Raw genomic sequence first — 22181 nt, 5'->3', positions numbered from 1 at the left:
CTTGTCACTCAATTCTTGTAAAATTTCTCGCAACCTTTGCAAAACAAATAAGATAGTTTTTAAGATAGTAATATTTAAATATGTCTACGTTTATAAATATATCTGATTTAGCTCTTATTTATATAATACAACAGGCCGAAGAGAACTTTAATGACATACATGACTTGACTAACGTGGACCCCAACTTAAACAAGTTGAAAAACGTATTCGGGTGTTACCATTTAGTGGTCAATTGTGCGGAACATGTATTGTGCTGTGCAATCTACTAATAAAAGCTTCAATCAGTCAATCAATTCAATCAATCACTCAATTTACAGTATCATATTGCTGGTGTAATGCTCGCTTAACACCACACGAGGGCGCCACTGTCGTGTATTCAATTGCATTGATAAGGCTTTTTGAGCTCACTCAATTCTTGTAAAAATTGTCTCAACTTTTGCAAAACAAACACGATAGTTTTTAAGATAGCAATATTTAGATATGTCTACGTTTATGAACATGTTTAAATTAGCTCTTATAAGAGAATTCCATCTATTTTTTAACATCTTATTCTGTTCAGGTCTGAGGGGAGCTGGAGTCGACGGTGAAGCTTGAAGCTTTTATTGATTTCAAACGTAAACAGACACAATGTGATATAATAACTAGACATGTAGTAACAAAATGTACACAAATGAATACAACAGTTGATTTAATAGTTATGACTCACATATGGGATGAATAATATCAACATTTTCAACAGAGTTGAAGATATGTCACCTATTGAAGTAAGTCTTATTAAACAATAACTTGTGGGGCTTCTGTTGGAATTATTATTAATGTATTATAATGTAATACCTTAAAAATAAACAAATTATTTAAAATAATGTTTTAAGAATGTATCCTTTAATTTGATAGTTTATAAAGGGACAAGCGGTAGAAAATGGATGGATGGATGGATATCTATTTACTCTCCCATTAAATTAAAGTAATTACAAACTAATACTAATATTGTGCTGTTTGCATTTTTAAATGTTTTATGTATTTGTTAAATTATGAAAGGTTTTATAAAATAATAATGTACATGTATAATCATTTTCCTTGTCATGGTTAAATTATTTTTTAACTCTACCATTAAATTAAAAAGATAAAATAATGTGCCGTTCTCCCTTTCAAATTTATTAAATAAATTATAAAAAGTTAAATAATTGTGTTTTCATTTCTGAGTAGTTCATATTTTTTGCTCCATACCCTTGAAATACAATCCCATTAATTAGAAAAGAATGCCTTAGTAATCAAAGTATCAATTGTTCAATTAATAACAATAATATTTTTCCTTTTAAATTATTTTATAAATGACGCTAATTAAATTGTCGCCACAATGTTTGTTCTGCAAATTGTCATTCTTATGTTCCAAATAAACTACAAACACTTTCTGAGCTCTTAAAACACATTTTAAAGTGGTCCTGATGACAGCGATGCTTTCCAAATGATTTTTCTAGAAGCGATGGAGGAGTTCCCTTTTTTCTGCAGACGAGCTATTTTTTAATTGACCAAGTGGATGGGATCTAACGCATGCATATATATCATATATATTTATCCATTTATGAAAGATGCATTTTTGTTGACAAGTTAAAGCTGTTTAATGATAATACACGCATGTTTAACACATACAGATTCCTTTCTTTCATGAAGACCAGAATATAAGTTGGTGTATTACCTGATTCTGATGACTTGTGCCATGTATTTCTGGTCTTGTCATCTTCATGTGGACAGAAGGATGTCACGGCGGTGCGGCTGGATCAAGAGAGACGTCTTTACGGAACCTAAAGTTGCTTTTTTACAAGCGAGTGTCATTAATGATTCACATTATACAGGTCTGCAGTACCAGGAGGAACCTAGGTAAAAAAAAAAATGAAGGACTCCTAACTTGGAGAAGCCAAATCATCAGTTTTATACCCTTCCTTCCTGTCCCTGTGTGTGTGTGCTAAGTCAGGAGAGCACATCCTGACCATGAAAGGAGATGTTCCTGTGTAAGCGTCTGGAAAACAACTGCTTTAAAACTTCTAAAGGCTTTAGGGGCCACATGTGTGGACAGCACCTTTTAGCTCTTATTTCCAAAGTTGTGTACACTACTGAATTGGGGTCTTATGGCCGCTTATGTGGACACTTATACTGCCATCTGGTGGTGTCAGAAGAGTATAACATACAGTGTAAAAATACAAATTAGCATGTCACTACACTTGAAGTACACGTTTGTGTACTTATGGACTAAGTACATCATATCTTAAGATGAGTCTTAGTTTTTATTGTAATTAGGGTCCAATAAGCCCAAATAGCAAAGAGAAATTTAAAAAAGCATGTAAACAAAAAGCTTGGACCTTAAGAGGTTTTAAAAGTCATAACTTAAATGTTGGCTTTGAGCTAGATAGGTAGTCTCTTATCAAGGATGTGGCTATCCCTTTTGCATTCTGAAGTCCCAAATAGAGTCTCCTTCCTACGAGAAGTGATACAATCCACCTGCGAATATCAAACTAAGGGGCATTATTTATTTATGAGCTCAAACGAAAATATTGCCCTTTACTTAAACCTGGTGGTTTGTTTTCTCCAAGGTGAATGTAAAATTAGTTAATTCCATCTGGAGTCCCTAAAAAAACCCATAAATGACAGAAAATTTGAATTTTTGGCAAACTTTTTTTTTGCTAAAATGTCACTACACAAAAATTTTAAAAAATGGACTTGCTTCAGGATACAACACTGGTGCTGTAGTTGTAGGAGATGTCTTAAATCATCAGGAGTACCGACAAAAACCCGAAAATGGCAGAAAATTTATATTTTATGAAAAAATTTTTTCGCTGAAATGTAGTAAAAATTTAAAAAAAGACTGACTTGATTCAGCAGCACGTTGTAGAAGATGTCTCAAAACCTCATCAGGAGTCCTGATAAACCTGAAAATGGAAGAAAATGCATATATATGTCAAAATTGTATCCGCTAAAATGTTGAAAGGGGGCCCTGCGATGAGGAGGCCACTTGTCCAGGGTCTACCCCGCCTTCTGCCCGAATGCAGCTGAGATAGACTCCAGCAACCCCAAAAATGGGACAAGGGGTACAAAATGGATGGATCACTTTATTTCATTTGCATTGATTGGAATCCGACAGCTGCGATGAGGTGGCGACTTGTCCAGGGCGTACACCGCCTTCCTCTCGAATGTAGCTGAGACAGGCACCAGCGCCCCCTGCGACTCCCAAGGGAATAAGCGGCAGAAAATGGATGGATGGATGGAATCAGACAGTAGTGATGATAACGTTCCCATTTTTTAATGAAGGAAAAAAAAAAAAGTCCTCATTTCTGTCCAATACCTGTCATGCCCGTTAATCTGCGTTTATGTTTGATCATGTTATGTTTTGTTTTTTGGACTCTTGTTTACCGTTTTGCACTTCCTGGTTTTGTTTGTTTCCATGGGAACCCATTAGTTTCCACCTGTTCCCCTAGTCACGCCCCTGCCCTCAGTCCCGCACCTGTTTCTCATTACCACAGCTACTATTTAAGTCATTTGCTTTCTGTTCATCAGTCTGGGAACTTTGCTTGCTTACATACTGCTAATGCTTACTCACCACGACCAGGCAACTACCTTGCCTTGCCAACCTTCATGCCTTGCCACGCTGCTAACTATTTTTGACCACGCCACGTAAGATCTTTGTATTTTTTGCTAGTTTTTGGTTTATTGTGTATCTTTGATAGTATCTTTTGTTTATTTACAGATAGTCATGCCATTGTGCGGTTTTTGTTTGAAGTTTTAGTATAGATTATTATCCGCCCCCGAGCGCGCCCTTAGTTTTGCCTTTTTGTATTTTAGTGTATAAATAAATACCTGGACTCACGCCTGGCTCGTCCCATATTCCCTCTGCGTCGAAGGAGCAAAACCAATCCAAGTCACGGCTTGACAATACAACATAAAGTGTTGGTTTTTTTTGCCGTCTTATTTGTCCAACGTCTATACTCCTTTTTATACAGTTTCACAAGAAATACATTTAGCTTTCAGAAACTCTTATTTTGTGAGCGCAGGCAGGATGAGGCAGAGCTTTTTTGTGAAGACAGGAACTCTACGTGCTTTTTTTCGGGAGAAATAATGATAATAATGATAATAATAATAATGATCCGGCAGCAGCCGGCGTCGTCTCACAAGACCCTCCGGTGTCCTGAATGTCAAATCAAGTGACGTCACGGTGAAGATTGATGACCGCTAATTTATTCAATGCCGATGCCTCCACCATCGTCGTGACGGGGACCCTGTATCAGACTATAAAACAGGGAGATACAGTGTAGAATATATCGCAGGCTACTTTCTCACGCCATGTCTGCCTAACAGTTTCCAGCTGTTGGCTGCTTTTTATGGGAAGACGTCGAGCAGGCGGACAAACATGGCATTCATTAGGAAATGGACACGGAGCGTGATGATGTCCTCACGACGGAGTCTACTTCATGTGCTAATAAGTCAATCATGGCAGCTGTTATCGTGCAGCTGCTGCTGATTCACACTCGCATGTTTGCAGCTTTTTTTGTTTTCTTCCCTGCACAGGAAATCCTCCTTTATTTGGGAGCGGGGGGGATGTGATTCACATCAAGTTGTCATGACGACACAGGAGATGCAGAGCGGATGCAAGACGCATGAATCACTGCAGGAATTGAGCGCGCACACCCATGTGACCTTTGACCTTGGGTTCATTGAGGAAAGCAGGAGGCTTCTCCTGGAAGAATATCCCAGCAAGTTTGAAGGAGAAATGTGGCTAATTGACCTCATGGCTCTGAAACAGCATTGACAAAATAGTCCTAAAAATCTTCACTATGATGTCGCTTTCGTCATTTGATTGACATCCGCGGCATCCGAGGATTTATTGAGATGACGTGTGAGGGGAAAAAAAGACCGCCAGAAAGGCGAGAAACACTTTTTTTTTTAATTTAAACCGCATCTCTGCATCAAGAGCCGAAAGATTGACCGCACAGTTCCTTTCTTCACAATAAAAGCGCTGCTTTACCCGGCCTGCGCGAACAAAATAAGAGTCTCAGAACGCAGGCGTGCATAAGCTAGTAAACTACGGAGTTTGCCGCCAATATATTTCTTGTAAAGTGTATAAAAATGACCGATAGAAAGGCGAAAAACATGTTTTTATTTCAAAAGACCGAAGTCTAAAAGCCTAAAGACCGACCGCACATTTCCTGTCTTCACATTAAAAGCGCTGCTTTATCCGGCCTGTGCGAACAAAATAAGAGTCTCAGAACGCAGGCGTGCATAAGCTAGTAAACTACGGAGTTTGCCGCCAATGTATTTCTTGTAAAGTGTATAAAAAATGACCGAGAGGAAAGCGAGAAATACTTATTTTCCCCAACACACTCAAGCCGTTCGTACCTGCCGTCAAAAGCCGCACATTTCCTGTCTTCACAATAAAAGCGCTGCTCTATCCGGCCTGCGCGAACAAAATAAGAGTCTCAAAAAGCAGGCGTGTACAATCTATTAAGCTACGGAGTTTTCTGCCAATGTATTTCTTGTAAAGTGTGTAACTGAGGGGTTTGTATATGTTGCCAATATTGTATACAACTACAAAATAACAAACACGGAGGCTCCAGTTTTACGCGAGGACCGCGTTATTTTGTTTTTTTCCCCAAAATACCGCTCCACCACTTCCGCTCTTAGCGCCTTCAAAATAAGAGCTCAAGGTATATACTGTATAATAGATTATAACAAGAATTTAACACCACGAAGAGGCAAGTCCATAAAATAGGTTACAAGTGTATAAAAAAGGACAGAGGAAGGCGAGATATACCTTTTTATTTCAACATACTCTCAAGCCGGCAAAATCATGAAGACCGACTGCACAGTTCCTGTCTTCACAATAAAAGCGCTGCTCCATCCTGCCTGCTCTAACAAAATAAGAGTTTCAGAAACCAGGGGTGCACAAGCCAGTAAGGTAAGGAGTTTGCCGGCAATGCATTTCTTGTAAAGTGTATAAAAAGGAGTATGGAAGCTGGACAAATAGGATCCCAAAATCTAACCACTTTCATGTGGTATTGGACAGAAAGGAGGATTCCAATCAATGCAAGTCATCAGATATCAGGTAACACAACAACTTATATTCTTTTCTTCATGAAATAAAGGAATAAACGTGCATGTATTATCATTAAATACCTTTAACTTGTTTGCAAAAACATCTATTTCATAAATAACTAAATATGATACATATATGATGTAGATCCCCTTCAATTGGTCAATTGAAAAGTAGCTCACCTGCACCCCTGCTCTGATATATATATTAAAAAATGTGGTTTAAGGACAAAAAAACCCCTTGAAAGACAATCGTTTAAAATCAATAGGATCTTGCTTTGCTATAGGACAGTGGTTCCATAATGACCAACGTTAAAATACACAATAGGCCTAAGTGTTCATTAAAAACAAGGCTTTTATCTAATATTTACCTTTATATACAGTTTTGAACAGTTACACTGTTTGAATATAGGATAATAAAACACTGTACTTGAATAATGAATGAAATGAAACTATTTTAATGAAGCGATTCTTTAGCGTACACCAAAAATAGACGATACCATTTCAAATTTCCTAAAACTTGCCAAAAGTGCTTCCAAGAAAAAAAGGGAGGTGTTTGCAGTTGTCAAAAATATTAATCAATAGGGTTCTGCTGTTGCATTGGACAAAAAGCACAGAAGTCTTGCCAACATTCATCAATAATTTATTTTCTTAATCTCAAGAACCACCACAGTGTCTCTGAAAAAAATGTCATCATCAATTTCCAACGACACGGTTTGGAAAAATGTAAAGTTACTATACAAATTTTTAATAGAAAAGAATAAATTAACTGTGGAATTCAGTTATTTTTTTTTTTTGTATAATCAACTCCACTTTTTTTTTTCTTTTTTTTTTAACCTACGGCACAATAAATGTTAGCGATGTTAACGGTTGAAGAGAACAAGTTACATGCTCTATTGTCTGCTAGAAGGGTCCTTCAAATAAGTCAAGAATCTATTGGTTTTGGACATTGCAAAAAAAGAGGTCATGGTGGAGGAGACTGTAGCACCGGAACAGGCTGTTGTTACAACGTTGGAAAGATGGGAGAAACAACGGCGTTGGAAGTGAAACTGGTTACAGAAAAAAAAAAGGTTGAAATGGTTTGTGGGGACGAGAGAGGAGGGGCGTTGCACTTCACCACACTGGGCTCACCACTAGGGGGCGGTAATCACCACTAATGTTACTTGGTAGTCTTTCTTCCTCACTTGAACATGCGCAGGGTGAGGTGTGTGGAGGGTACATTAAACCAATCGTGCATGGATCGATGGAAAGACTGAAAAAGAAGGTGTGATCATTCCCACCTTTATGGTATCGGTCAATTCTTACTTTATGCAACTCCCAATACTTCCTGCCTCCTTCACAATAAAGCAGGTGTGCTTTTCTAACCCTGTTCTGTTAGGATCGCTCAGTTATGGCTTTTCTCTCGAGTGAAATGGTGTGTGTGTGTGTGTGTGTGGACATTGTGCTTTTTGCCTCGCTGCCGCCAAACATGACGCCCGATCAAAAATCAATGTAAATGCACAGTAGGAAGGGGATTCTATCCGTAGCACTTCACCTGACACAGGAAACGTGACAAATTTGGGTCGTGCGCTAAGAGTGTTGAATCTCGTAAAATGTGTTTTGTGGCAATTCCAACTTTGCTTTATTGTCAGTTGCTATGGAGAGTGGCGCTTTCCATCATTTTCAGCAGACTGCATTGCAAAAATGATTGACCGAGGGGCATATGAATCCCTTTCCTACTGTAAAAGCACCAGCCTTGGTTGGCACTTCAAAAAATAATAGCACCCATGAATACCACAAGTGTGTGTGTGTGTGTGTTCTTGTATTTCTAACCTTCTTGAGACATCAACAAGGAAAAATACCATCCATATAAGGACCGGTGAACAAATCAGGACCAAAAGCACGGTCCCAATACGGAAAACTTTTGCATCTAATAGAGAATGTCTCATTTATGGTGAATCTATCAAAATGAGGCTGGTCCCAAAAAGGAGGGATTTTTCAAATTGACTGTGTGTTGCTTTTAAATGTGCCAACATATGAAATAACAAGTGTGTGTAAGGAATTAAAGTGTGCCCCCTTTGGCCTAAATTAATACAATAAAATAAAATAAATATGTATATAAAGACATACTGCAATAACTTGAAATATTGAGGATTAAAAACCAATTACAGACAAAAAAATAATTAAAAGCTTACTTTTTTATATTTGCGTAGTATGTGTATATTATTAATGTTTTAAATACAAATATTTATATATCTAAAAAGGGTGGTCTTAAAGAGGTAGAGGTCCCAAGAATGTAAGAAATACGAGAATGTGTGTGTTACTGTATTTCGACCCTTCTTGAGATATCAACAAGGAAAAGTACCGTCCATATGAGGACCGGTGAACAAGTGAGGACATAAATCGTGGTCCCAATACGGAAAACCATTGCATCTAATAGAGAATGTCTCATTTGCACCCCTGGTGATGAAATCTATCACGATTAGGGTGGTCCCAAAAAAGGAGGGATTTTTCAAATTGACTGTGTGTCGCTTTTAAACGTGGTCCCCCTCTGGTCAACATATGAAATAACAAGTGTGTGTAAAAAAATTGAAGTGTTCCCCTTTGGCCAACATATGTAACAACAAGTGTGTGTACGAAATTGAAATGCGCCCCCTTTGGTCAAAATGAATAAAAATAACTAAATATGTATTTAGAAACATACTGTAACAACTTGAAGTAAATCATACAGATAAAAAAACAATTAGCAAAAAAAAATGTTTTACTAAAAGCTTACCTTTTGTTATATTTGCATAGTATGTATATATTATTAATGTTGTAAATACAAATCTTTATATTCTACAAAGGGTGGTCCTAAAGAAGTAGGCATTTCTCGGAGATCTCAAGAAGGTAAGAAATACAAGAATGTGTTTGTGTCATCTGTCAATGAATACTTAAAGAGTTCTGTGAACTACACCACATGGACAATAGTATTGGGACACACCTTTTACAGCAGTATTGATTTTTGGATCCATCTTAATGCTAACGGTAATTTAGTGTGACGTAGATTTCTTGCATGAAGGTCACAGCTGCGATCAAAGTGACGAATACGGTAAGTGTCCCAATACTTTTGTCCACAGATACACCTTTTCCACTGTAGCTGGTTCAAAGTCCCATTAATAAAGCACCAAACTGGAGGTGTTTTTAAGTGTGGCTGGGCTTAACTTGGAAAAGAGCGGCTTTGCGTCGAGTCAGTACTCGGACTTAGTCGTGACAAAAATGAGCGTCAAAGCAAATTTTCCCGTCGGTCTGATAATATTTTGCCTGTCACAAATGTCATTATTTAAAAAAAAAAAAAAGCATTGGGTTGCTCTTTCCACCGGATAGACCTCAAGAACGTAGTTTGCCTTGATCACGACCTGGGCGAAAGTGTTTTTCTTTGGACACGCCCACTTCACTCCAAATTGGGAATGAAGGCAAGCTCATGAGATTCATTCATGGAAATCTGCCAAATGAAACAAAATGTCATTTATGTGTGCTTTTTGGCTGTATTTTACTCCACACTCGTTGCGTTGTCTTAGTCACGCGTGTGCATGTCTGCATGTATGAACAGTGTTTTACGAACTATAAAGCCCCACCCACTAAATTTAAAAACACATTTTTATTCCAATATTAGCGAAAGGTATGTGGCCAAACTAGTTAGCAACACAGAAAGATTCTGTAAATGTTTACTCACACACCTTCATTGTTTCTAAAGGGTTCCTGTAACAAGGCAGTAAAACGGCTGCTCCGACAAAACAAAATAAATGACTAGCTATCCAATCAGCAAAACAGACTCAATAACTGCACAGTGACCTTTTGGTGAACTTATTGAGGAATTTGTGAAACTGAAACCCCCTAAAAAAAGAATGGCATTATACGTTAGAAATGCTAACAGAGACTCTCGTAAACGTGTTAGCACGTACAAATATGTATTTCGATACTTTTCAACATAAAGGGGACCATACAAATGTCATTTTTGGCTTCATTTTAACAAATAAATCTTAGGGTACATTAAACATACGTTTTTTATTGCAAGTTTGTCCTTAAATAAATGGTAAATGGGTTATACTTGTATAGCGCTTTGCTACCTTCAAGGTACTCAAAGCGCTTTGACACTATTTCCACATTCACCCATTCACACACTCATTCACACACTGATGGCGGGAGCTGCCATGCAAGGCCCTAACCACGACCCATCAGGAGCAAGGGTGAAGTGTCTTGGTCAAGGACACAATGGATGTGAACAGGTTGGTAGTAGGTGGGGATCGAACCAGGAACCCTAAGGTTGCTGTCACGGCCACTTTCCCAATGGCGCCATGCCGTCCCCTTTTATATAAATATAGGGAACATACTAGACAACTTGTCTTTTAGTAGTAAGTAAACAAACAAAGGCTCCTAAGTAGTCTGCTGACATACAGTATGCAGTAACATTGTGTCATTTATCTACCTATTATTTTGTCAACATTATTAAGGACAAACTGTATAAAAATATTAATCCACTTGTTCATTTACTGTTAATATCTGCTTAATTTCTCTTTTAACATGTTTTATCTACACTTCTGTTAAAATTTAATAATAACTTATTCTTCTGTTGTTTGATACTTTACATTAGTTTTTGATGATACCACAAATTTAGGTATCCATCCGATACCAAGTAGTTACAGGATCCTACATTGGTCATATTCAAAGTCCTCATGTGTCCGGGGACATATTTTTTGAGTTTCGAAAGAAGATGTTATGATGACAAAAAATATCAATGTAATCATAGTAGAAATATGCTCCTGTACTTGGTATCATTACAGTGGTTGTCAGGTGTAGATCCACCAGTGGCGTCTGTTTACATTTTGACGCCGGCGAGCTACGGTGTGTAGTGAAGCATGTTTAGCTATTCCTCGTCCTGCAGTGATAATGACACTTGTGAGAAACTTACTTTATTTGTCACTGTGGAGACAAGGATTAGTGATTAGCCGCTAGCTAACTACCCAAGTCTTAAAGCACCTCTTCCTGAGGGGGTTTCAGTGTTATAACTTCACCTTTAACTTTACTTTTTTAAGCAAAAATGCATCAATTCTCCCTTTTCTGTCTACACACTGTATCTGCTTGTAAGTACTCTGTGATTGCGCGCTGCCAAACATGCTCCTCTGGTCGTAAAACCAGCAATGTCACAACGTGATGACGACCAGGGTGGTAGACCGGTACCTTTTAGAGGAGGTATAGTACGAAATAGGATCTGTAAGTATCGCGGTACAATACTAATACCGGTATACCGTACAACCGTAATATATATATAAGTGTAGGATACTTATCTTGTTGCCTTATTTGTGTTTGACTTTATTAAATGTATTTATATGATTTTTGGTGCTAATCTAAAGTCTTAACAAGCTGCTCCGTTTAGTTCTGCCTCTGCCAGTAGGTTTCTGCAGAACCCAGCATTGTCCCACCCACACAACCACCTGGTTGGTTACAGAGCGGTAACAGCCAATCAGTAGTGTGTATTCGTATATTGCCATTCAGCATACGGAGCGGAAAACACAACCAAAAAATTGTAGGCTTCTTCACGCGACAAAGCCGGCCCACTTCACCACCTTAACTAACAGATATTCTGTGGGAAACATATATATATATATATATATATATATATATATATATATATATATATATATATATATATATATATATATATGGGGGCCACTGGTTTAGATGATTTCCTGTTCCCTCAGGACAATGGTAAGTGTCGACTGGAGCTCTGGACTAAATCTGCACGCTAAAGTGGAAAAGGTGTATCATAATGTAGCAGCAAGAGACACAGTAGAGTCAGAAAGGTTGACTTCCTCCATTAAAGATCCAATACTGAATGTAATAGTCCTTCAATTCAGCAGTGACTCCATGAACCGATCACCGCTGAACACGTTGCAAGAAGGAAGCGGAGATGAAGGCCCAAAGCCGACAAGCACGACACTGTCCGCCTGGTCACCACACAATTCCCACAAAGTTTTATTGCTATAGTCTGGGTCGCGTTCTTTCCATTGCGTTTCTGCAAGGGAACTCCGGCCTGATCAGTGAATGCAGTCTTTGGTTGTGGGTTAAACTGGGAAGAGGAGGAGAAACCTCATTGTTGTTCCGATAAATGTATGCATTTTTTCAATTTAGAATATATATGCAGCAGTATGTTTTTTTTTTTGTTTTAGACTGGTGGCTCAAAAACAGCAGGAATCTTCTCGAGTGGATTAAAGTTTTTAAGAGGGACGAATTGGAAAGTGATGATTGGGAGTGGGTGACCGTGCTCTTTCCACATCTACTACGCCGAGCCGCTTGATCCCTTGTGGGAGGAAAAAGTCAGGATGGATATGTCAGGCCTTGGCGATGAGGTTCTTGGTTGTTGTGAGCGGGACGTGGTCTAGGACGGTGCACGGAAGGTTTCAATACTACCAGGACTTCTCCAAGTGGGTTTTTTTTTTCCAAGGGTCTCAGACCAGGGTTCCAGGTTTGGCCTTGTCGCGTCTGTACCACTGCACGTCTGCCAGCTCTGAACACGAAGGGCTGCCGAGGAAGCAGCTGTCAGTGAAGGACCTGCAGTGGAAGACAAGGACCACAATCAGGCCTTCATTTATCAAAGTCCTTTGTCATGGAACCTCGAAAGCAGCTCAGTTGTTTTCATCAACCGGCAGCATATTCTAAAATGAAAGACGTGCACATGATCACGGCGAGCGTTCACATCAGTAGCTGATCGCCAACGTGGTTGTCGTGCCCTGCAGGTGTTTGCTTCTTCTACTTGGTTTCTACTACTCATGTGTACAATTATACTTTGTTTCTGCTAGGGTTGGGTATCGAGTATCGATTAGAACCGGGACTAGATTTCCGATTCTTCCGGAATCGTTCAAAAGTTTAAATTTCGATTCCTAGTTTCGATACCCAGTCAGCCGACCGGAAAAAAAGAATAAGTCCGCCGACCGGAAGAAGAAGCCGCTGAACACCAACGAAGAAGCGGCCACCGCCGGAAGTGTTAGCATAGCCGAGCCTATGTAGCCGAGCGAGTCAGTCAAGCATGGATAGCGGGCTTCGGCGGTCGAAAGTGTGGCTTTATTTTACTAAAAAAAATGAAATATCGGCGAAATGTAACACGTGCGACAGGACAGTTTCGTGCTTAGGAGGGTGCACGTCGAACATGATGAAGCACCTCTGAGTTCATGGAGTACAAACAAATGCGTGTCCCGTCTTCGACGCGCTGCGCCGACCGTCCTCCTCTGCCTCTTCCTCTGGCTCCGGCTCCGACGCCCAGCCTGGCACCTCGGTGAATGCACTGCAGTCGGAATCCGGTAAGTAAAACAATATTAATGCAATAAATAATGTGTTTTGCGCCAACGTTGAGGCAGCTAACAAATTAGCCCGCGTATATTTTCATAGACAATTTACAACCTGCTAGCCAGGCTCCGCCATGTGCTCAGCGTACTCCGTTCACCGTAGCGGCAAAGGGGAAGATGTCGGTGCCACAGACGGAAGAGTGCCACAGAAAGGTCACTGCACACATAGTCAAAAGACTGCATCCCTTTTCAGAGGTGGAATCTCCAACATTTAGGTTAGTTAAGCAATAACGTTAGAGCTAAGCTAATTGATACTGGGCTAAACAGTAACAGCAACATTACATGTTTGTTTATGTTTGCAAGGATATGGTGAAAACTCTCAACCCAAAATACATACCACCTACCAAGGACTACTTGTCAAATACATGGCACAAGAAGAATCATAATCGTAATCGAGAATCGTCAGGAATCGGAATCAAAACAAAGAATCAGAATTGGAATCGTTCGAATTCAAACAATACCCAGCCCTAGTTTCCGCTAAACTTTTATTCAGCGGGGAGTCAACATGTTGTTTGTAATAGATTTAGCAGCATCTCTGAGACGTCCATTCAAAATCCCATTGAGATAATTGCTAATTTAGCATCCTTTTGAACACCGCCATTGTGATAGATTTACGGAGGTATTTTCTAAAATGACCGCACCATTTAAGTATATTTTGCAGCCAAACATTTTCCCCAAATACATGTCTACAGAAAATGTGTTTGTTTTTTTTCATAGTTTTTGCCCATTTATAGTGTTACCAAAGCAGCACAGCAGTTTTAAATGATAAATGGGTTGTACTTGTATAGCGCTTTTCTACCTTCGAGGTGCTCAAAGCGCTTTGACACTATTTCCACATTCACCCATTCACACACTGATGGAGGGAGCTGCCATGCAAGGCGCTAACCAGCACCCATCAGGAGCAAGGGTGAAAAGTCTTGCTCAGGACACAATGGACGTGACGAGGTAGGTACTAGGTGGGGATTGAACCAGGGACCCTCAGGTTGCGCACGGCCACTCTCCCACTGTGCCACGCCATGGCTTTACTGAATTGGCTTTACTGTGGTAAGAAATTATGTTATTTTACTTTACCTTTTCATACTGTATAAACTTTGGACATTATTATTAGTACAAACAGTATTGAACATACAGTAAAATATTAGAGATGTCCGATAATATCGGACTGCTGATATTATTGGCCGATATATGCTTTAAAATGTAATATCGGAAAGTATCGGTATCAGTTTCAAAAAGTAAAATTTAGGACTTTTTAACATGTCGCTGTACGGAGTGGTACATGGACGTAGGGAAAAGTACAGAGCGCCAATGAATCTTAAAGGCACTGCCTTTGCATGCCGGCCCAATCACATAATATCTACGGCTTTTCACACATACAAGTGAATGCAAGGCATACTTGGTCAACAGCCACACAGGTCACACTGAGGGTGGCCGTATAAACAACTTTAGCACTGTTACAAATATGCGCCACACTGTAAACCCACACCAAACAAGAATGACGAACACATTTCAGGAGAACATCCGCACCGTAACGCAAGATAAACACAACAGAACAAATACCCAGAACCCCTTGCAGCACTAACTATTCCAGGACGCTACGATATACACCACCCACCAGCCCACCAACCTCAACCCCATTCTCTCAGGGAGAGCATGTCCCAAATTCCAAGCTGCTGTTTTGAGGCATGTTAAAAAAAAATTATGCACTCTGTGACTTCAATAATAAACCTGTCAGTGCCATGTTGGCTTTTTTTTCCATAACTTGAGTTGATTTATTTTTGGAAAACTTTGTTACATTGTTTAATTCATCCAGCGGGGCATCACAACCAAATTAGGCATAATAATGTGTTTATTCCACGATTGTATATATCGGTATCGGTAATTAAGAGTTGGACAACATCAGAATATCAGATATCGGCAAAAAAGCCATTATCGGACAGCTCTATAAAATACACAACACAGTGTTTTCGTTTATTGCTCATAGTATTTATTTTGTAGAAAATAAAAAGCTTAGAATACTGATGATAAACGCACTGGAAATGCATTTTCGTCTTTTATGCACACACTCAAGCTCCCACAGCAAAATCCACTTCTCGTCGCCAAAAGTAATAAGTAAACTTTTTTATCGTTGCTGATTGGTTCCGGGCTGGGCCTTGGTAAATTAATTATGACAAAGTAGGACTTAAAATTTAATATTTTTTATAGCGAGTGCATAAATAAATGTTAACAACTTTTTAGATACATTTTTTTAACATTAAGAAAGCCCTCTATACATGAAATGACACCCACATAATAACCCTCACAAGCCGCAAACTTTGAGGCGCCAATTGGCAAGGGACGAGTTTATTACAATATTCACTAGGCTACAGTCAGCCTGTTACACAATATTGGGGCCAAAAACAAAACATTCATAAATATGGAGCCACAAACAAAACCTTGTTTAAAGATGGCCCTGACTAGATTACAAGTAACGTTACTTTTGACAGGAAGTTCTACATTGTGAGTTTTTGCCTTTGAAAACGTTATATTTAATATCCTATATTGTTATTTTTAAGCAAAAATTGACCCCTTATCATTCAATTGTTCAGCATGGAGTCCTCACCTATTAAGGGCAAGGGGTAGCGGGGGGTGTACATTGTAGCGTCCCGGAAAAGTTAGTGTTGCAAGGGGTTCTGGGTATTTGTTCTGTTGTGTTTATGTTGTGTTACAGTGCAGATGTTCTCCCGAAATGTGTTTGTCATTCTTGTTTGGTGTGGGTTCACAGTGTGGCGCATTTTTGTAATAGTGTTAAAGTTGTTTATACGGCCATCCTCAGTGTGACCTGTGTGGCTGTTGACCAAGTATGCCTTGCGTTCACTCGTGTGTGTGTGAAATGCCGTAGATATTATGTGATTGGGCCGGCACGCAAAGGCAGTGCCTTAAAGGTTTATTGGCGCTCCGTACTTCTCCCTACGTCCGTGTACCACACCGTACAGCGGCGTTTTGAAAAGTCATACATTCTACTTTTTGAAACCAATACCGATAATTTCCGATATCACATTTTAAAGCATTTATCGGCCGATATTATCGGACATCTCTAGCAATAATATTGTACATCAGCAATAATTTGTAAGTCAATAATTTGATATCGACCTAGTTTATTTCTTTTTGCACTTGCATGTAACTTCATGTAAAAAAAATGACTGCATGCAAACAAATTAGAGGTCTGGAACACTTAGAATTCTGTTATTTAGTTATGCTATGCTAAGTGCTAAAAGGGATGTTAAAGAATGAAGTAAAAGCATATGTAGAAAAATATTTTTGATTAGTACAAACCTGCAGGGAGCAAGTGATGATAAAGCATCAGCATTAGAGAAGAGCAGAGCAGAGCACATGCAATGATTCCAGCTACAGTGGGAGTACTGATACCACCACCATGAAATGCTACAGGGGGCCCTCTCAGGACGAGGGACAGTACCTCTAGACACCAGAGCCGGACTGAAGAGGAGACGGACAGACGTCCTCAGTAGGAGAGCTGTCTGCTGTGCCTCTATAGCAGGAGAGAGCACACAGACACACACAAGGGAAGGTGTGTTAGTGAAGAATAGAAAGAGCCACATTGAGTAGGGGAAAGGCCACATTAAGGTTAGGGGGAGGGGAGTGAAGCACCAAGCAGACCCAGAAATAAAGATGTGTCAGAAAAGAAGCAGCAGCGTGTATTAAAAATGTTAGTTACTGTTTGGTTTAGGTGTGTTTGCGTGTCTTACCCGCTCTGCCAGTTGAGGATGTGCTGTGGACTGCAAGGCGGAGTGGGTGTGGCGGTCTGGTCACCAGAGGGTGTCATACTCCTCTGGCTGTGTGGGGATGCAACTACAGCAACACACACAGAAGGTAGTGGTTAGTCACATTTAAAGCAGCACCGCAAAGAATATGAGGCCATGAGTAAAAATACCTGGTGAGCCTTTGGCGAGCGTTCCTACCCGACTGCCCCGCCCGTGTCCTAGTGTGCCTTGCTGTGACCCTGTTTCGGATGAGGTGGATCCTGAATGGGAGTGATTCCTCTCCTTCAGGCTCCCGGACGACCTCTGGTACCAGCAGCGCAGCTCTTCTGACACTGCCGCCCGACCCCCTCCGCTCCCCTCGCGCCCCAATGATGGAGTCCGTACAATTTGCGAGCGGGACGGCGTTAGTCGGCCGCCGCCCTCCCCTCCCTCCTCTCCTCCCCACGCTTCCTTGTACAGTCCACCCGCCGTGTAAGAGCTGGAGGTCTTGAACTGGGCTTTGACGCTGTAGTGGCCCTCCTGGTCGCTCTCCAGGCTGCGCACGACCACCGGGTTGGGGCTCCCCTCCACGTATAGCGGGTACTCTTTGATGCGGTACTGGGAGGACGGCTGGCTCTGGCTGTGGAGGTAGACTCCGTGGTGTCCTCCGCCTATGCCGCCTCCGCCTGATCCTCCAACAGAGCCGTTCTTAGCTGCCAAGTTTGGCATGGAGCCGGAGTTAGAGGAGCCCAGATGACCTGCAGACCTGGAGGGAACACGTGGGTCAATCACATTGTGAGTAGGGCTGGTTGGGTTGGTCTCTGTGCGATATAGAAAATGGCTATATCGTGATATTCGAGTATACGTTCTCACGCAGTTGCTTTTAGCTGCGGACATTACACTACAGGCGTTTCTCACTCTTTCTTGTCTCTCTAACAGAGACTTAACAAAGCATACCTTCTTACATACGTCACATAAGTATACGCCCTCGCGAAGCAGAGAGGTAGCATCATGGGTAAAGTTAGCTGTGGTGCTAGAGGTGTGGTGCGAGTGGTAAAACGAGAGAACGAAGGTGCGAATCTGGTAACAAATGAAGGAATATGAATTAATTCCCAAGAAAAACAGCGCAGGGTCCATCGACAACCGTAATTTGTCAAGTGTGGGGCAAAAGCGTTGCTACAAAAAGTACCATCACTGCTAATTTGTAGCATCATTTGAAAATTCTGGGCAATTATTTTGACTCGGGGGGCCAAATTTTGAGAAAAAAATGTGTCTGAGGGTCGGTATATCTATCTATCTCACTCATATCTATATCTATATCTTTTTTTTAATATACACATTTATATATATATACACACACACATATATATATATATATATATAAAAATATATATACACACACACATATATAATGTGTGTGTGTGTATATATATATATATATATATATATACATATGTAAGCTGTTAAAATCTGCTGTACAGTATGTGTGCTTGGGTCCTATTTTAGGAACACTCATTCAAAACCTCACAATAATGTCTGATTGAAAGCTAAATACATTACAAAAGACCCCTTTTAAAAAAGAACTGAATGAGACACCCAGAATGTACATGACAATAAAGAATGTGGGATTTAATATATCAACTATGAACGATAAAAAAATAAATATTGAAAACATATGAATGTCACACCTCTTTTCTTTAAAATCAAGCGAAACACAACAAAAATACAACAAACCACCAAATATCAAAGCAAAGGGTAAAAAACCCCCACCTACAATCTGTTATATCACAAAGCTTTAGAACTTTGTTGTAAAAAAACATCACTGCACATCACAATGGCAGCTACAGTTTCCATCTTAAAGATATAAAAAAAAAAATATTTGGGAATGTCCTGCGGGCCAGATTGAAAAGCTTAACGGGCCGCATGTGGCCCCAGGGCCTTACTTTGCCCAGGTCTGCACTAGAGAATGAAGAGTGCTTGAAACTCCACATGTCAACATCTCCGTTCGTTTCCACACCAACAAAATGCCGAGGCAACCATTTCCACATCAACACCGTATGAAAAAAAAATGTCAGCAACAGAAGGAGATAACGTCCGCAAGAACCTACCACATAGCGAAGGATTTGCAGCTAATTTTTATCTGACACTTATTGAAATATCTTGTGTGACATCATGCACAAAAGTGCACTTTATTTGTTTTAAATTATTGTCGTGGGTTTCTTTACAAAAAGTGCACTTTAATTTAGTGTTTTGATGTGTCATCCTAGGGACATTATACACAAAAGTGCACCCATAGCTTGTTTTAAAATGTCTCTAACAATCTTGCACTTTCTGTTTTGAAGTGACATGATTTTCCTCTCTGCATGAAAGTTTAAAATAAGCATGTATTAATGCAGTATGAAGAAGAATGTTTTAATGTCGACACATAGAATCATCATACTGCTGTGATTATATGCATCAAGTGTTCATTCAAGGCTCAGGAAAAATATCGAGATATCGTGTATCGTGACATGGCCTAAAAATATCGAGATATTAAAAAAAGGCCTTATTGCCCAGCCCTCATTGTGAAGAGAAAAAAAAGTATTTTCTTGTTAATCGTACCTGTGCCTCTGCCGCTGCCTCTGCCTAGCTTTTGAAGGCGAGTCCTCACCGAGGGTGGAATAGTTGGGATTGGTGCCGGGGGCTAGGGGCCCGCCGGGCGGGTAGAAATGCTCCGAGCTGCTCTGGCTGGTGCAGGAAGAGCAATCATCCAACGGGTCAGAGCCATTAGAGCTCCGTGTCGGGCCCAAGAAAAAGTCAGGGCTGCCCAGCGTGCCGAGGGCGTGTGGGTGTGCATCAGGGTCCGAAGTCAAGAGCTTGCCCTGGGACTCCAGACTGGAGCTGCGGTTTCTAAAGTGCTGAGCGAGGCTGTGCAGACGTGTGGGACTGATGTCCACCGACCTATAGAATACAAATGACACAAAGAGTGTAGTGTGCAGAAAGAGAAAGCAATCCAGCGAAAGAGCTTTTAAGCTTTTAAAGTTGAGAGGACGAACCTAGTGGAATGTACGTAGTGTGGCGTCCTGGTCCTCATGTCCGGGGTGGACGGCATGCTGGACTGAGAGTTCCATTGAGGGAGGTTCCTGATAGGGCTGCTCTGCAAAGAGTTACTACCTCCTGCTTCTGTGCTGCCAGAGCTGGGGAATCGTCTGTGACTAATCAGAGAGCCAAAGAAAAGTGAATTCCATGAACTATCAATTATGATTATAATAGTTACTGTCCCGGTCAGCAATAAAGGTGAAATGCAAATTTTAAAAAAAATGTGCCTATCATCCACAATCCTTATGATTTTCTTTTTTGTTATGCATTTTAAATAAAAAATAAACACTAGCAGGAATCAGCTAACAATGGAGTCAATGGGAGCTCCTTGTTTCCGCCAAAGAAGCCCTTTAAATTAGAATTCAAAATGTTCCAACATTACTCCATTTACATCTGAACAGCTATCAAACAAGTATTAACAATTATGTTAGTATAAGCGCTAATGTTAAAGAACTACTTTCAGCGGTGCATTGATCACAGACCGCTAACTACAGTATGCTGCTAGATTGATATCATGAGCTGGAAGCTGCTCTCTCGACCCAGAGCGGGGGAAAAGTAGAGATGTCCGATAATATCGGACTGGCAATTTTCTCGGGCGATAAATGTGTTAAAATGTAATATCGGAAATTGTCGGTATCGGTTTCAAAAAGTAAAATTTATGACTTTTTAACACGCCGTTGTACGGAGTGGTACACGGACGTAGGAAGTAGTACAGATATACAATTAACCTTAAAGGCAGCGCCTTTGCGTGCCGGCCCAATCAAAAAATATCTACAGCTTTTCACACACACAAGTGAATGCAAGGCGTACTTGGTCAACAGCCATACAGGTCACACTGAGGGTGGCTGCATAAACAAATTTAACACTGTTACAAGTATGCGCCACACTGTGAACCGACACCAAACAAGAATGACACCGACATTTCCGGAGAACATCTGCACCGTAACACAACACAAACACAACAGGACAAATACGCAGAACCCCTTGCAGCACTAACTTTTCCGGGCCGCTAAAATATACCCACCCTCCCACCTCAACCTCCTCATGCTCTCTCAGGGAGAGCATGTCCCAAATTCCAAGCTGCTGTTTTGAGGCATGTTAAAAAAAATAATGCACTTTGTGACTTCAATAATAAATATGGCAGTGCCATATTGGCATTTTTTCCATAACTTGGGTTGATTCATTTTGGAAAACTTTTTTACATTGTTTAATGCATCCAGCGGGGCATCACAACAAAATTAGGCACAATAATGTGTTAATTCCACGACTGTATACATCGGTATTGGTTGATATCGGATATGGTAATTAAAAGTTGGACAATATCGGAATATTGGATACCGGCAAAAAAGCCATTATCGGACATCTCTAGTGAAAAGTAATTCTAGATTATAAATCATGTCTCTTAACTGGATCGTAGAAGGTTGTGGACATAAACCGAGACGTTGGTCAATTCTGAAAGCCAACGTAAACCCGGAAATGGCGCGACAGGCAAAATTAAAACAAAAATGACTTCTTTTTTTTAACCCTTTGCGAGGATTATGAATAATTCTGCTTCTAAACAGGAATATATGATCCCATCAGTGAGAGCAGACCTTGTACAGTAAATTACGTTTTATTATCTCATGAAGTCTGCATGAGTAGTAGTCAAGTGTTACTGAAGGAAATGGTGAACGTTGTGATGCGTCCAGGAAATAATTGCGCCGATGTATGTTTAAAATGAGCAAAATACATAAACATTACATTATGAATTATTATGAATGTGCCTGTTACTACTTTACATACAGTACAGGCCAAACGTTTAGACACACCTTCTCATTCAATGTGTTTTCTTTATTTTCATGACTATTTACATTGTAGATTGTCACTGCAGGCATCTCAACTATGAATGAACACAAGTTAATAAAAAAGGTGAAATAACTGAAAATGT

General features: G+C 40.2%; 1 protein-coding gene across 8 annotated transcripts in view; it reads right to left on the bottom strand.

Annotated features, from left to right (window-relative positions):
* Positions 1-6704: 6704 nt before the first annotated feature.
* The window catches only part of LOC133562911 (FERM domain-containing protein 4A-like), a 182992-nt gene continuing 167515 nt past the window's right edge, over positions 6705-22181 (bottom strand). For 6 of the 8 annotated variants that reach the window (XM_061916742.1, XM_061916739.1, XM_061916740.1 and 3 more), the window contains exons 19-23: positions 20212-20370; positions 19778-20116; positions 17368-17942; positions 17183-17285; positions 6705-12648 (exon numbers count right to left, since the gene is read on the bottom strand). In XM_061916742.1, coding sequence (XP_061772726.1) covers positions 12546-12648; positions 17183-17285; positions 17368-17942; positions 19778-20116; positions 20212-20370 — 1279 coding nt within the window. In that variant the 3' untranslated portion in view covers positions 6705-12545. Of the gene's footprint in view, positions 12649-16893; positions 16966-17182; positions 17286-17367; positions 17943-19777; positions 20117-20211; positions 20371-22181 lie in introns of all 8 variants that reach the window. The other 2 variants (XM_061916744.1, XM_061916741.1) reach the window with 1 other exon arrangement.

This window comes from Nerophis ophidion, linkage group LG12 (assembly GCF_033978795.1).
Source record: "Nerophis ophidion isolate RoL-2023_Sa linkage group LG12, RoL_Noph_v1.0, whole genome shotgun sequence".
In the NCBI taxonomy this organism is placed as follows: domain Eukaryota; kingdom Metazoa; phylum Chordata; class Actinopteri; order Syngnathiformes; family Syngnathidae; genus Nerophis; species Nerophis ophidion.
The sequence above is the reverse complement of the archived record's forward strand: the minus strand, read 5'-3'. Positions and strand labels throughout refer to the sequence as shown.